Consider the following 15850-nt stretch of genomic DNA (forward strand, 5'->3'; position numbering starts at 1 on the left):
CCGGAAGGGGAGCCTGAAGAAGCGTTCACGGAGAGGACGGCGATGGCCTGGGCGCTGACTCCACGGCGAGCCGCGACGCGTGAGCAGAGAGGGAGTGCGGCGAGGAAGAGGTTCCTAGACGATGGACGGTTGGCGGAGCCGCTGAGGGCAGCGAACTCACGACGTTGGGGCAGCTTCGACGGAAGGGCCCTCTAGTGTGTGACTGTTTTGGTGTGTGCTTTAACTTTTGGGTGCGTGTGAGGGGCACCGTGCAGTGCTAGGCGCTAGTTCTAGTTGGCCTGTTGGCTGGCGCCTTTTAAAAAAGAAAAAAAGTTCGTTGTGTGGAGTTCGATAGCACGACCATCTCGGGGGTCGTGCCTTCGCCGAGGCCGCGAAGGAGTGGAACGGGCCGGGAACAGAGCAGTACGGCTCTGCGAGATGGCAACACGAGGAGGGACGCCGAAGACGGTAGCTGCAGCGGGAGAGCTCAGCGCGGTCCGGTTGCTGTGGAGTCGGTGCCTGTCTGTCCCGGTCGGCGACTCGACGGAGCGGAGTGGCGTTGGTGCAGCTTCATCTGGCCCCCCTCGAACCCCGGTGCTTGGTACAGTGTCGACGGTTGTAAGGCCACCTAGGGCCCCGTCTGGAGAGGAGGAGTGCCGTGGTGACACGCCGCGGAAAGTGCAGCCTGAGGGCGGCTGCTGAGAGGGAGCTGGTGACGAGCGGGTCGGCCACGTGGCTGCTAGCACGCCCGAACTGGATTGCTAGCAGCGTGGCGCCCCGTTGAGTGAGCTCCTGCGGCGCGTGCACCCCACGTGAGTTGGCGGTACTGTCGCACTGAACTGAGTGGCGGGCGACGCGCGCCGACGTTAGCATGTGGCTACCTCGTGGTCATTGCCGAGGACGGCAATGGCTTGTTGGGGGAGCTATGTAACGTCGGCGCAAAAGACAGTGTTCGCGTTCTCCCGCGCAGGGGATCCTGGGATACGAGAGCGAACATTTGGGGGGTTTATGTCGTTATTCTCCTTAGTTTTGTGTGTAATGTTAGCGTCTTTATTGTAACATGTTTCCCTTTTAGTTCTCCCTCGTGTGTGATCCTTTTTGTGTGGGAGGCTGCGTCCTCCCCTGTATGTGTAGTGTGTGTGCGTGCTTGACCTGCCCTGTTTGCATTGTGTTCTGTGTCTTGGTCTATCTGTGTCCCGGCTCTCGTTCCCAGTGAATAAACCTTTTGATTGGACAACTGTGTGGTTCGCTATCAAAACGTTACAATATCTTTGAATTCATCTCCTCCAGTCCACTTAAAGACTAGCCTTAAAGGCACTGAGAATGTATTAACTGCTTCTTGTGGAGTGTTAATAATCTACAGAGGCCTCTCGTCAGAGCCGTCATGTTTTAAGATTAGTCACTCTCCTCTGCATGAGTGTCATTCTCTGTGATGCAAAGGAGCCTGGGGTGTCTTAAGTGAATCAGCACAGCCTTACTTCCTCTCTGCTCTCCGTGCTACGTCCATTAAGGTAATGCCTCTCCTCTGTCTGTCTGTCTCTGTCTGTCTGTCTGTCTCTCTGTCTCTCTCTCTGCAGGTCCCAGTGAGCTTGACCTTAGTTTGCTGTCAGACACCACAAGCCTAACAGAGGCAGACGAGCCCTCCAAATTTGATGAGCAGGTAAGTGTAGCATTCATTTCTGTGACACATGCGCATGCTTTGTGTGGCATACATCACATATAGGTAGCAATCTGTTGTTTTACAACTCTCCCCTCTCTCTGCCTGCATGCTGCTTGTATCAGACCGCTTTAGAATATGTACATTTAATACATTGATGAAACATAGCTTCATTGTATCTCCCATGAGGCGTAATGGTTATGTCCCCTTTGGCATTTAAGCTTCTATTAGGATTGATTTGAACCTCTCTTTGCCTCTTTTTGTTCACAAAAACATCTGGAATCACATTTATGTAAGTATTCAGATTGCCACCCATTTGAAAAGGAGAGACAAAAAATGAAATAGTGAATTACTGTGCTGAGTCAGAGAGAGAGAGAGAGAGAGATAGAGAGAGAGAGAGAGAGAGAGAGAGAGAGAGAGATAGAGTAACCGAGAGTGGAGCTCAACCGGATAAGATCACCTGCATAGCAAGCAATCACCTGTACCCTGCTATTGCACAAATATCCATGCATTCAACTACACTTTGTTACTTAAATGGTGACCACCAATTGTTGACCTGCTCAGGAAGACAAATTGCTGTGATATTTTAAACCAACATCTGCTGTGCAGTGAATTGATGGCTTCAATTCCGGCCACCCAAGCCCCCCTTTTGAATTCAGTGTAACTTTGAATGCTTTTTTTTTTATTTATTTATCTGCTCATTTGTGTGTACGGCTGCTCCTTTTCTGCCTTCACACATTAAGTCTATAACAAGCTGATTCCTCTGAAGTGCCCTGGTCCAGACTGTACATCCAGTGTCCAATTAAACCCTACCATCCTCCTATATATACAATAATTGTCCAATTATTTCCGTGAGCTGTACAAATGAGACAATGACACCTCCTCCCCACTCACAGTGCCAGTGCGGCCAACCCATTCTTAAACCCAACGCCAGTTCTGGCACATTTGAACTCCTCAGCCAAAGACCTGTCGCTGGCCACTTTGACACATGGTGCCTGTGTCCTTGAGCTCCAAATGGGACCCATTTACACCTATAGAGGCTGTTTCATCCATCACAGAGAATTATCACATCATCATCAGGTCTCCCTACAAGGAGATGACACCAGCACTGACCTCTTGCTTGTCTATTTAAGATTATTAGTTGCTTACCAGTAGATAACAACCGAGAGGAACAACGTGAACTCAACAACACAGACATTTTTGTATAATCCGAATGCCTTGTTTAGATGTAATCTGGTAACATGAAACATCAGTGAACTCAGACCATCTGCACTTTGACATTTTACAGCACACTTCATACCTGACTCTTCAGCTTGCTTTTGATTTTGGGTGATGTATATTATATTGTTATGTAGTGAACAGCATCGTCATCTAATGGATAATGTAGAATGATCAGAAACTCAGGTGAACTGTACGCAGCCTGACAGACAGATCACCTGGTTATTCTGTTGACTGCTTCGTTATCCAGGCCTATTGTCTTTTTGGTAGGTTCGTCTCTCCAGTGCACATGGAATGGTCTTGTTTAATGTGACTCAGTGTGTGCCTCCAAACAGCTTGCAGTAATGGCCCACCCTTCTAATCAGTTGAGCCTGCACGCACTGGGATGCTGAGTACCACTACCCAGAGCTCTTAAAGCCTCACAACTCATTTGAGCCATGCAACACTGGCCAGAGCACCACTCCTCTCTTTCCAAGTCCCTTGCTTTTTTAGATGTGAGCCTTGTTTGGTTCCAGACGGGTGGGGAGAGAGTGAGCGAGGCAGCTTAGGCCTGTCTCTTTGAAACCACAGCTGCATCCCTGAATCTCCTCTGTTTTTGAAGGCCAAGGCATTGTCAAATAGCATCACACAGCTGTGCCTCCTCTCTGTGTGTGTGTGTGTGTGTGTGTGTGTGTGTGTGTGTTTGTGTGTGTGTCTCAAACAGTGTGCTTGTGGGTCTCTCTGTATGCATGATTCTGTGTGTGCTTGAAGGTCCAGACAGGGAGAATGTCTGTGTGGATTAATGAGGGTGTGTTCAACTTTAACCACCACCACACACATGCATGTATACTCCTTATACCACACAAACACTCTGTGGAACCCCCCCCCCAACCACACACACACACACACACACCACAAACAGAAAACAGCCTCTCCACCAGCCTCACTCGCCCACACAGTGACTCTGTCATCTGTCACCACCCGTGGGCCCCTGCCGGCACAGTGAGTCCCCGTGTCTCCATCTGAGCCCAGCCAGGCGGCAGGCCATCCCACATCATGCCCACCCCACTGCCCGCCCATGCCCAAGCCCACTTGTTATCCAAATGAACCCCTTTTGTGTCGGCCCTTCTCCTACCATAGATATATTTCGCCCCCTCACGAGAGCACTGCCCGTGGCTACAATTATCCTATTGCACTCATCCCACAGATGTCATCTACTTGGCTTGTGTGTCATCATGTGATCGTCTAATATTTTGTTGTTGTTGTTCAATGCAAATATAGAACGTTCCAGAGAATGTGAATATATAAGTGTTTGGTGACCAGGCTGTTTGTGCTGTGCTCTGAGTTAAGGGCATTCTAAATGTGTGGTTGTGTAAGTCTTTTCCACCCAGGCGACCGGGTGAAATTGAGACAAACAACAAGAGTTAGAGGGAGGAAGGGAGAAAGAGAGAGAGAGAGAGAGATGGAGTGATAGTGTGGGCGAGAGATGGAGAAAGTGAGGGGTGTGCTAGTGCCGAGACTTCCTCTGTTGCCCACGTCTGTGGGATCCCCGCTCAGCCCCTCCGCTTACGTTGGACGCTGGCGCATCGGCCGGCCCCGTGGACTGGTCACCGCGGCACCACTCCATGAACAGACGGTCACGCTCACAGGGTGACAGCACAGGGAACAGGAGAAGAGGAGAGGAAGAGTCATGAGAGAGGAGGAAGAGGAAGAGAGGGCTGAGTTACGTTTACCAGAGCGGATGTTATGTGTGTCCCTCTTTTCCCTTCTCCAGTTGACCTGTGCCTGCCTCGCTCCACTTAATTTCCCCTCAGCCAAAGAAGGATTGTGATGAGCAGACCGCAGAATGTCCTGGCTTTTTGCGTTCCTTTAAATGACCATGAATGAACATGGTCTGTGATTCACCTTCCAGGAAGGTTATTACTGTAGTGGTACAAATGAAGCCAGATGGTTTTTATTTGTGTGTATGTGTGTGCATCTGTATGTATATTTTATATGTATAAAATGGGTCTGTGTGTGTGTGTGTGTGTGTGTGTGTGTGTGTGTGTGTGTGTGTGTGTGTGTGTGTGTTTAAAAGGGGGGAAGGAGGATGGGCCCCTCTGAGCCTCACTCTCTCCTATGCCTTGTGACTCATTGCACCGGCTGGCATGCCCACATGGCCAGCTGGCTCATCGCTGCTGACACCCTTCTGGACTCTTCCTCTTCCTCCTGCTCCTTCTGGACTCTTCCTCTTCCTCCTGCTCCTTCTAGCCACTCTGAGTCTGTGTCAGCCCGCTTCTCCTCCCTGTCGTCACCTCCCCACTCCCCATCAGACTCTGACCACCACAGGCCACTGACCACCACAAGCTCCATGTGGGCAGCACCAGGCCCCATCACTACTGCACACACCAAGAGTCCATGCTAAACCCACTCTAGTCCAGAGGGTCAGACAGAGTCCATGCCAGTGCCATTATAGTCTGTGTTCTACAGGAAATCCACTAAATCAGAGTAAAGTACTGCCGCCCCGCAACAACCACTAATGTGGCATTTAAAGGTTTGCTTTTTCGACATAAAAGAGCACATGACCTTTTAGCCAGTTTGTTGTGAGAGAGAGAGAGAGAGTGTGTGTGTGTGAGAGAGAGAGTGTGTGTGTGTAAGAGAGAGAGAGAGAGAGAGTGTGTGTGTGTGTAAGAGAGAGAGAGAGAGTGTGTGTGTGTGTGTGTAAGAGAGAGAGAGTGTGTGTGTGTGTGTGTGTAAGAGAGAGAGAGAGTGTGTGTGTAAGAGAGAGAGAGAGAGTGTGTGTGTGTGTGTGTAAGAGAGAGAGAGAGAGAGTGTGTGTGTGTGTAAGAGAGAGAGAGTGTGTGTGTGTGTAAGAGAGAGAGAGAGAGAGTGTGTGTGTGTGTAAGAGAGAGAGAGAGAGTGTGTGTGTGTGTGTGTGTAAGAGAGAGAGAGAGTGTCTGTGTGTAAGAGAGAGAGAGTGTGTGTGTGTGTAAGAGAGAGAGAGTGTGTGTGTGTGTGAAAGAGAGAGAGAGAGTGTGTGTGTGTGTAAGAGAGAGAGAGAGAGAGTGTGTGTGTGTGTGTGTGTGTAAGAGAGAGAGAGAGAGAGAGAGTGTGTGTGTGTGTATAAGAGAGAGAGAGCGAGTGTGTGTGTGTAAGAGAGAGAGAGAGAGAGTGTGTGTGTGTGTGTGTGTGTGTAAGAGAGAGAGAGAGAGTGTGTGTGTGCGCCCGTCATGGGGGGTGGAGGCAAAACAAGAGGGATTTAGCTCCCGCTCCCCCACTACGCTATGCCACCAGCCACCAGGCTCGTGCTCTCAAGGGAAACAATGGGATCTATTTCTATCTCATGTTTTTCTTCCCTTTCTTCTCTCTCTCTTTTCAACCCCCCCTCTCTCTCTCTCACACAGGCAGATGAAGAGGTGGCAGCATGTGCAGTGTGTCCAACAGAGAGTGAGTATTTTGGTTTGATGTGATGTGATGTGATCTAATGTGATGTGTGTGTGTGCGTGTGTGTGTGTGTGTGTGTTTGTGTGTGTGGCAATTATTGTTAACTATTCTATGCCATTCATGAGAAAATGTATGTTTTGTGTTATGGTGCATCAGCTAAACAAATAAAGCTAAACTTTGCTGCAATTTTTGCTGAATGTGTTATCCTCGTAACCAAACCTTAGCTTTTCTAAAATAAATAGTGTATGTGCTCTCAAGCCTGCAGTCAGTCCAAACAAACTCACACAAACACACACACACACATACAGACATATATACACACACAGTCAGTCTGGCAGTCATCATTGGATGTCTGTGGTTCTTCTGAAGTCACCACTGAAGTGTAGCCAGAGATGAGCATCAACAGAAAGGATGTGCTTCTAATTCAGGTTGGGGTGGAACTTGGAAGTGGTGGATTTTCTTTTTCCAGGCACATCTTTGTCTTTGTCAGTGCGTTAAAGGTGCTGCGAGGCATTTTAAACAGTGTAGGGAGAGCCAGGTGAACAGGAATAAGCAATAAGCTATGTGTATAGGAATAAGCAACACAGAAACAATGTGCAGAAACAAAGAAATCAAATTAAATCACCTTCTTGACAGGCAGCCCATTCTTATTCCCTGGCTATATTGATATTCCTGCATGCATAAAATGGTGTTTGTTGTTTGTCTTTGCTTTTCATTTTATTGTTCTCTCTGCAGTCTGCATGGTGGACCTGAAGAAACCAAAGGTCGTCTTCGTGATCGGTATGTTTCTCTGGGTAAAGCAATTAAAAGGATCTCACCTGCCCCATTGTTATCACAACATGTCATTAGAGGCTCTTCACCGAGGACAGAGAGCGCTGTGTGTGTGTGTGTGTGTGTGTGTGTGTGAGATAGAGAGAGAGAGAAAGAGAGAGTATGCGTTGGGCTGCCATGTTATCCGTATCTGTGTGATGCCATAATAATAAATGTTCATTAATTACATTGTCAATAAAATCCACGTGGCAGCATTGTTAGTCTCCTGACAGGCCATCAGACAGAGGGTGGAGGATGGGGGGGGGGTGAGGAGGGAAAGAGGGAGGAGAACAGACAGAGAGTGAGAGAGAGAGAGAGACATTGGTAAGATGGAGAGAAGAGAAGAGAAGAGAAGAGAAGAGGGCGGTAGCAAAGACAACCAAATGAGCTCCCAGCTGAGCGCCACTTTCCCACAGTCCCAGTTCTCACGTGCCGCCACACTCTAATGGGCCTGGGGACCGGAGTGCGGAGCAGAGCAGAGAGAACCAGACTTTCTAGTGCATTTCTTCCCCCCTCCGAAGAGTGTCTCCTGCAGAGCTACTAAAAAAGAAAAGCAAAAGCACCCACACTCCTGTAAAAAATCGGGAGAGAGGGTGTGTGCAGTGAGGAGTGGGCGTGAAAGGTATGGGTAGGGGGGGAAGTGCTACAAGAAAAGAAGGAGAAGGAGAAAGAGAAGTGAAAGAGAGTAAAATCAGGCAGCTGTAATTTTCCGAGTCGCTGGATGTGCTTATGTAAGTGGCATCCACTGGTCACTGCCCAGACACCAACAGAGGATGAATAAGAGGGGACTGGGTCAGGGACTCGCCTAGTACCTGGGCTGAATGAATGGGTGGAAGATTCATGCCTCATGCACAGCCCTCATCCTGTCCAGCAGTACTCTCGTGCACACTCCCTGTCTTCTGAGCTGTCAGTCAAATGGGTGACAGATGGACTGTCGCACGGAGGGCTTTGTCATGGAGCTGCCCCTTGACTGACAGGAGGCACCTAATGAATTCTGGAGCCTCATATTGCAGGGTGTTTTTAATGGTCTCCTGGAATCCCGCTCTTCACAGGAATATGGAAATGAATCAATCAATGAATCAATCAATGGATCCAATCCTGGTGTCGTGATTGCCTGTGTCTGTGTCTGCCCAGATAAGCAGTCAGGGTGCCCTTATCTAGGTTATGCACACCATTTGCCAGGTGGGCATCAGGCTGGATAGAGTGATAGCCCTGTAATAATAAAGCCTGTTGCACGAGCCGCAGTGCGAAGGTACAGTCCCAGAGTAAATGTGTGAATAAATATTCAAATATTCCCTTTGTCTGTGCTCCAGTGGCTCTGCTTGTGAAAAGTCCAAAAGAAGAAAAACAGAATTTGCAGTATTTTGACCTTGATGGCTGCTGAATTAATTTGAACAAAGAGAACTATTGCCTTGCAAATTCCTTTGCACCTTGACAATCAAGGGGGGGGGTGTCTGGCTCATTTGTGAGGACCGTCCAGGTCTCTAGACTGTCAGCCTGTGTCTGTGTGTTTGTCATAGGTCTGCTTTAATGAGACAGCCTCAGAGCAGGCTAGGGGATTCAGCCATGCAAGGCCTGCTAAGAATTCCCACCCGGGGGGGGGCTCTGCGCTGGTGTCTGAGATGGCTCTGGATTCTAAAGAGCCTAAAGCAATGGATCTAATCAGGGTGGTCAAGGTCATGGCAGCGGTTCTGAAGACGGTGTGGGTCACTGGGAGACATTCCTACAGGTGGTACAGACAGACATGGCCAGTGCTCGAGTAGGAGTGGAGTCTGTGGAGTTAGCATGAGCAGACCTCAGGGCTGTCACACAAACAGGTGCTGTAGAGCCACAACCATAGATTCATGGGATTCATTTCAATTTCACCCCATTCACATCATCAGTTTATTTGTGTGTGTGAATTCATTTGTGTCTTTTGTTAATTCATATATTTATACTCCGTGTGCGTGTGCACACCCTGCAGGCGGTCCTGGCTCAGGAAAGGCTCTGCAGTGTGAGCGTCTGGAGGAACGGTACGGCCTGAGACGCCTGACCCCCGGGGAGATCTTATGCAACGAGCTCCAGTCCCACAGCGAGAGGAGCCGATACCTACGAGACCTGCTGGAGGGAGGAGAGATTCTGCCAGAGGTCAGACTGAATGAGACACACACACACACACACACACACACACACACACACACACACAGAGTATAAATATAGGCTGAATAGACACACACACAAAATGGTTCTTTAGAGCTGAACAAAGCATCAGCATCTGATGGTTAAAAGAGCTCTATGTATAAAAAGCCTTTAAAGGCTTTATATGAGAAATTTTCAGTTTAATTACACAGGCTTTGGAGAGGCTCTCATATAGACCTACATGGCTGTACTATTGACACAGACAGCCTTGAGAGCCCATGTCTCCTCTCATGCCAGTATGTCCTCTGTGTGTCTCCCATGCTGCATCACCGGTAGCCCAGCTCTCCTCTCCGAGGAGGCCAGGTCTGCTCGTCAGAACCGCTCACGTGTGTGACGTACTGCACAGCCCTGACTCATATCGCCATAACAATCTGAAGAAATGCCACCGCCACCATCCGACACGTGTCCCAATTCTTCATTTGCAGAGGCATCTCCGTGCCCTTCTGTGGGAGCCGTCATTGGTGGCGGGGTTGACGTGAACGCGTGAGCGCCGTCAGCCGAGCGCTCTCTACACAGACTGTTTCGCTCTGTTCTAAGACCCTTTGAGCTCCTCCATCTCTCGGTTGCCAGTGGCGTCGTGGTCGCGCTGGAAAAAAAACTCAGAAATTTGGAGTTCATCAATGTGGCATGTTATTGTACAGTTGCTTAGCAACGTAGACATCGTTAGCATTTTCAGTGAACTGCTTTCCCAGGCGGAAATGTAATTCAGATGTCTGTGTCAAGTGTGACTGTATGTATGAAATTTGTTAAGCTGTATTTTATCATTCCTGGTGTCTTTATATTCTCTGTGTGCCAGTGTATGCATGTTGGTTATTAAATGTCTACCATGTGTTTCATTGAAGAAAGTCAGAATATATGAGATACAATTTGTTTATATCATTTAATTAAAACTCTCTAAAGTCATTGTAGAAAAGGTGGTCAAAACAATGAATGGTCATGGTTCTCTGTCGGGATGTTTATTTGTTGGTATAATGTTTGTGATGCTGAACATGGATTTTAGACATCTGCCTTGATCTGTGGCAAGTGGAGAATGTGTCCTTTTCTAAATATAGCACTTTATTCATGTTGCTAACTTGCTGTGTGTGTGTGTGCGTGTGTGTACAGGACACCCTGTTGGACCTGCTGTGTGAATCCATGGCTGCCCCCACTCGTCATGGGAAAAACTTTCTAATCAGCGGTTTCCCACGAGACCTTCGACAGGCAGAGGAGTACGAAGTCAAGGTTAGAGCCGGGGAAGGGCATGTTAGTGGGCCGGGTGTGTGTGTATGTGTGTGCGTTTGTGCATGTGTGTGCAGGTTTGTCTATGTGTGTGTGTGTGTGTGTATGTGTGAAAGGAGAGAGAGTTGTTTTCTAAACAAGTTTCTGGAACCTTTACAGATACAGACAGCAATGTACTCAGCCCTCACCACTCACGCTTCTGCCTTGTAGAAGCTGTGCACCTCCTCCTTTTCCCGTCCTTTTGACTAGTGGCTAAGTAACTATTACGTCTAATCCATAGGGGTAGTGCCAGCGGAGATTACGCGCTTGTGATCTCCACTATAGGCATTCCAGGACCAAGGCCAGCTACCAAGCTAAACATGCTTTAATGACTACTCTATAGCAAGCATGTCATCTGTTGGAGCAACAACCCAATTAGCCAATAACAGTCAGTCAGCAGGCAGTAAGCCACTCCACAGCTCACGTTATGAAGCCCATGTCACTCTTGTGACACTTGTTTTTCGTATGCCACACACAGCGTGAGCATTCATCCTGCTTTTCCGCTTGTCATTCCCAGTGCCCCCTTTCACTAGAGAAGGAGGTGGCACCGGGACCCTGGCTCTGGCTCTGGCTCTGGTCACTCTCACAGGCTCTGGCTCTGGTCACTCTCACAGGCTCTGGCTCTGGTCACTCTCACAGGCTCTGGCTCTGGTCACTCTCACAGGCTCTGGCTCTGGTCACTCTCACAGGCTCTGGCTCTGGTCACTCTCACAGGCACTTCATTTGGAGAGGCAACCGTGTGAAACTGGTGTCTGTCACTACCTGACAAAATCCATTTCTCACCACTGGCCTCCCGTATGTAATCCTTTTAATCCTACTGAATTTGTAATTATGTATCGGCCGTTCTAATACCGATAGTATGTGGGTGCCTGTGTGTGTGTGTGTGCATGTGTATATGTGTGCGCCACCATCTACAGGCCAATGAGTGTACAGTCACTAAATGTAGACATAACTTAATTTTCTAATTACCCCCATGGATGAAATTCTACGAAACTTGGCATACCCCCAGAGAATGTCAGGTTAATCATACATAAACTTTGGTGCAGTTCTGAACGTCTTTACTGAAGAGAGGGGCGATTAAAGCAGAATGATATTGCATTTTCATTTTTTACCGGGGGGGTGCAAATCACAAATGAGTGATTATGGGCTAGGTTGATGTGGGCCCTTGAGACCAACATACCATAAAAATTTCTTCATCCTCGGTGCCACGGTTCAGGTAGTTATTTAGGAAAAACTGCATTTTTTGGGTTTCGGGGGGCCCAGCGCGGAGGGGGAGTGGCCCCCGGGGACCAAACGAAATTTTTCCGTAAAAGTCTAGAGGGGCTACATACCCACCAAATTTCATGTGCCCCGGTGTTTCGGTGCCCCGGGTATCGTTGACCAAAATTTCAGGAAGTAGATGACGGGAAAAAAAAAAAAAAAAAAAAAAAAACTTTGACAATCCCTATATGACCGCTTCGCTAGCTTTGCTAGCGGCGGTCATAATTAGTACTAATTTTTGCACTGTATGTATTAAAGCAGGAAAGTGAACTAGCGGTGAGTTTGGGGCCTCACCATGCTGCTCACCATGAGTCTTTGTGTTTTCTCAGCCCTGAAGGCCAAGCTGCTACCCCTCAGAACACTTGAGATCATGTCTGAATATGGCTCCTTCTGTTCTCCTCCCTCCATGCCTCTCTTATCTCCTTGTGCTCTCCCACACTGCCGCTCCACTTCTCCTCTCCACTCTCTTGACCTCCTTTCCTTTCATATCTTTTACACCCCTCTGCTTCCGCTCCTTCGTCCCCTCCTTTCCTCCCCTTCTTTTCTCTCACCTTTGTTCCACACTCTTGGCCTTTTCTACCCTCTCCTCCCTTTCCTTTACTTCCTTTGCTTCCTCCCCATCTCTCCCCTCCTCTCCTCTCCTCTCCCCATCTCTCCCCTCCTCTCCTCTCCTCTCCTCTCCTCTCCTCTCCTCTCATCTCCTCTCCTCCCCTCTCCTCCCCTACTCTCTTCTCCTCCCCCCTCTCCTCTCCTCTCCTCTCATCTCCTCCCCTCTCCTCCTCTCCTCTCTTCTCCTCTCCCCACCTCTCCTCTCATCTCCTCTCCTCCCCTCCTCCCCTCTCATCCCCTCCTCTCCTCTCCCCACCTCTCCTCTCCTCCCCTCCTCTGCCCACAGATGGGTCAGCCCAGCCTGGTGCTCCTGTTGGAGTGTTCGGCCGACACGCTGACCGGCCGGCTGCAGCAGAGGGCCAGGACAGCGCTGCGCTCGCAGGATGGCCGAGACGTGGAGCAGGATGTCCAGAGGAGGGTGGAGAGCTTCTGCAGCACCAGTCAGCCCGTGGTCTCCCACTACAAACACAGAGGCCTTCTGCACAAGGTGGGAGAAAAGAGTCCAGTTAAAACAACAAACAAAAGATCTTTGTTTTTTAGGAAATAGCTATTTAAAAGTCTATAGCTATTTAGCTATAGCTATTTAAAAGTCAGACAGCCAAAGTAAACATGACCATGTCCACCATATGTTTGCCTCTTCATGTGTTCTTTTTTACTATCAAACATAGTATCACAATGTTATGAAAAACAATGGCGATAACACCAGCCTTTTCATACAGTATGTTCTATAATGTCATACGGTCATTATTCACACTACTACCGGCTAGTGGCAATATGATAACAAAGAGGATCTAATTAGATACTGTATATATTGGTTTCACCTTGTGAGGTCTCTTATTGTGTATCAGTCAGCCAATATTGCTTTGCAGTATGTTAAAAACCTGTGGGCTGCTTTTGGAAGTCATTAGACGTTTTCCTTTGTTCCTTCCTGTCTGTGGATCTTTGTGTGGATCTTTGTGTGGATCTTTGTGTGGGTCTTTGTGTGGATCTTTGTGTGGATCTTTGTGTGGATCTTTGTGTGGATCTTTGTGTGGATCTTTGTGTGGGTGCAGGTGGATGCAGAGAGGCCCCCGGACGAGGTGTTTGAGCAGATCTGTGGAGTCCTGGATAACTGCTAGAAGCTCCCAAGGCACTGAAGTCATGCTGCTGCCCCCAAGTGGAGCAGATGCTCAAATTCTCCACCTGAGCTTGCAACGCAGCACACTGAGACACACACACACACACAATCTCCTGTTCAGTCTCTTCTTCTGTTTGTGCTGTCTAGCCCATTGCTCACCACAATAAAAGGCCCAGCATTGATAAAATACAATACAACCTTGACAACCGTGTTCCTCTTTGCGATCAGTCTCTCTCTTTCTCTCTCTCTCCCTGTTTCTGTTTATTGCATTGCATTGCTGCCACTGAGAAATATACACCATGACTTGTTGCTACCGCTAAGCCCAGCTCCCTAGGTCCTCAAGTGCTCAGGCAATCCACAGAAGACAGAGCTTTGCTGTTATTACTTTCACCAACAAATATGTCAGGTGGCCTAGGGGTGTACAACGCCTGTCTGTAACTGTTCTTGTGTACTTCTCCATTGATGCTTTACATAGTGTCGGGCATGCAAATCCAGCTATGTGACAAATCAGACAATTGCCTCTGTTTGTTTTAAGACCAAAACAATCTGGAAATAAACAACGTAGAGAATTCTTGGAATTATTGTTTTGTCTAGCTGCAGTCTTTTCAGCATCATGTAACTCGTTTGGATTCAATAAAGGCGTTTCATATGGAGATGGTTGTCCTTCAGCACCACATGTGGAGGGGGTGATGGTGAATGAATTTACAAAGGATCCCTGAAACTGTAGCACTGGTTGATGGATTTGGCTGTGAATCACATTAAAATAAAATACATGGAACTGACACTTTCCTACCTCCCATGCATGTTCGAGCACTTCTAGTCCACTGTAACATAAAAAGTCAAGCTCTAAAAGATAGCTCTGCGGTGCAGCAGCCTTCTTAATGACAGAGGGAAACAAATTACTTCTAATTGCATGATGCTTAGTCAGCCAACTGATGGGATATACTAAATGTTCTTTATATTCACTAAAATTTGAAGTGTTTTCCTTGCCTATTGAGAATGTAGAAAGATTAACAACCACATTTATCCAGTCCTTGTGTATCATAATTACACAGACGTGGCCCTGCGCCTTTGAGAGCTCTGCTTCTGATGTGGAAGTTCTACTGTAGGCTACATAAGCTGATTATTTATACCAACACTAAGTAAGTAATATTTTAGGATTCATTGCAAGGATGACAGAACAGTGAAAACTTTGTAGGCTAAATCATTAAGTTCAAAAATAGCCTTACTGAAAGCCATATAAATACATAGATAGATAGATACTTTATTGCCAACTGATCATACAGTGGATATGATACATTTACATTAATCAGTGTGATAGCCTTAAGTATAGTTATGTATAGCTTTATGGAACAGGATTTTCACTCTGTATTATTTAATTTGCCATATTATTAAATAGTCACTACATTAGGGTCTGAATCTTCCATCCATTGCCAGTGGGAAGAAATGCTCAGCCGATCTCCAGATCCAAAAGAGTGAATCAAACATTTGTATCTATCCTGACATGGGCGAGGCCTGCACAACATCTTCCTCTCTTATGTGCTCAGCAACTTCAAGGAGCGAGCAGTGGAAAAACTCTCTGGACTGGTACCTGGGTTTGCTTCGAAGACCTTGCCGCATTGGGGAACTGGAGGAGGTGTACGGGTGGATCTATGGAGATGGATGGACGTCCTTTATTGCTCCATATTTTAATGTTTGATTTGAAAAAATCTTACAAAAGTAATATACAGTGATACAAAAGTATCACCAATACACAATGTAGGCCTATGTACTGTATAGGTTGTGATGGGATACGTCTCAATTCATGTCAAATCATATCTAGAGAGTATAGCCTTTTAGAACTTATATAACAGTTTACAGTTTTTTTCTCAATCAGTTTTTGGCACATTTCTCAGATCAGAATCAAAACTCTTGTTCTCTGCTGACCCCCCCCCTCCCCCTCCCCCCCTCCCCCTCTTTGCCCCTGACACCTACTGGATGATGTACTGTAGGGTGAGAACACAGACGGGGACAGGAGAGGAAAGGCATAATACACCACAAACAGTAGCCCCAGTACCTGCCACATTCAATAAGGGCCAGGAAAGCATCAGACTTCCACCAATAATTTACAAAGTGATAATTCCAGCATGACATACTATTTCAGTCATTTAACAGCTCCTACAGTACGAGTGCACCTGGGGTACACTGAACACATGACAATAGTTCCTTAACGCTGGAACACTACAACTGGGCTAAATGTTTTAGGGCGCAAAAGGGCACTCTTGAACAAAATTTAAAAAAAGTATCCAAAAATAATGAGACTTTTCAGGCGTTTGTATTTAGTAGTTACTAAATCAAAACCTTAACCAGTTTCATTCGGATTT

General features: G+C 47.5%; 1 protein-coding gene across 1 annotated transcript in view; it reads left to right on the forward strand.

Annotated features, from left to right (window-relative positions):
• Nucleotides 1-14144, forward strand: part of ak5 (adenylate kinase 5) — a 50717-nt gene extending 36573 nt beyond the window's left edge. Inside the window, exons 8-14 of the mRNA XM_076296031.1 lie at nucleotides 1557-1639; nucleotides 6217-6259; nucleotides 6992-7036; nucleotides 9030-9193; nucleotides 10349-10465; nucleotides 12657-12857; nucleotides 13423-14144. Of these exons, the coding sequence (XP_076152146.1) occupies nucleotides 1557-1639; nucleotides 6217-6259; nucleotides 6992-7036; nucleotides 9030-9193; nucleotides 10349-10465; nucleotides 12657-12857; nucleotides 13423-13488 (719 nt within the window). The 3' untranslated portion in view covers nucleotides 13489-14144. The remainder of the gene's footprint in view (nucleotides 1-1556; nucleotides 1640-6216; nucleotides 6260-6991; nucleotides 7037-9029; nucleotides 9194-10348; nucleotides 10466-12656; nucleotides 12858-13422) is intronic.
• The last annotated feature ends 1706 nt before the right edge of the window (nucleotides 14145-15850 follow it).

The sequence above is a fragment of the Alosa pseudoharengus genome, unplaced genomic scaffold, assembly GCF_046254945.1.
Source record: "Alosa pseudoharengus isolate Yale_2024_CS ecotype anadromous, Long Island Sound unplaced genomic scaffold, YU_APseudo_1.1 YU_APseudo_1.1_scf_2, whole genome shotgun sequence".
Taxonomy (NCBI): domain Eukaryota; kingdom Metazoa; phylum Chordata; class Actinopteri; order Clupeiformes; family Clupeidae; genus Alosa; species Alosa pseudoharengus.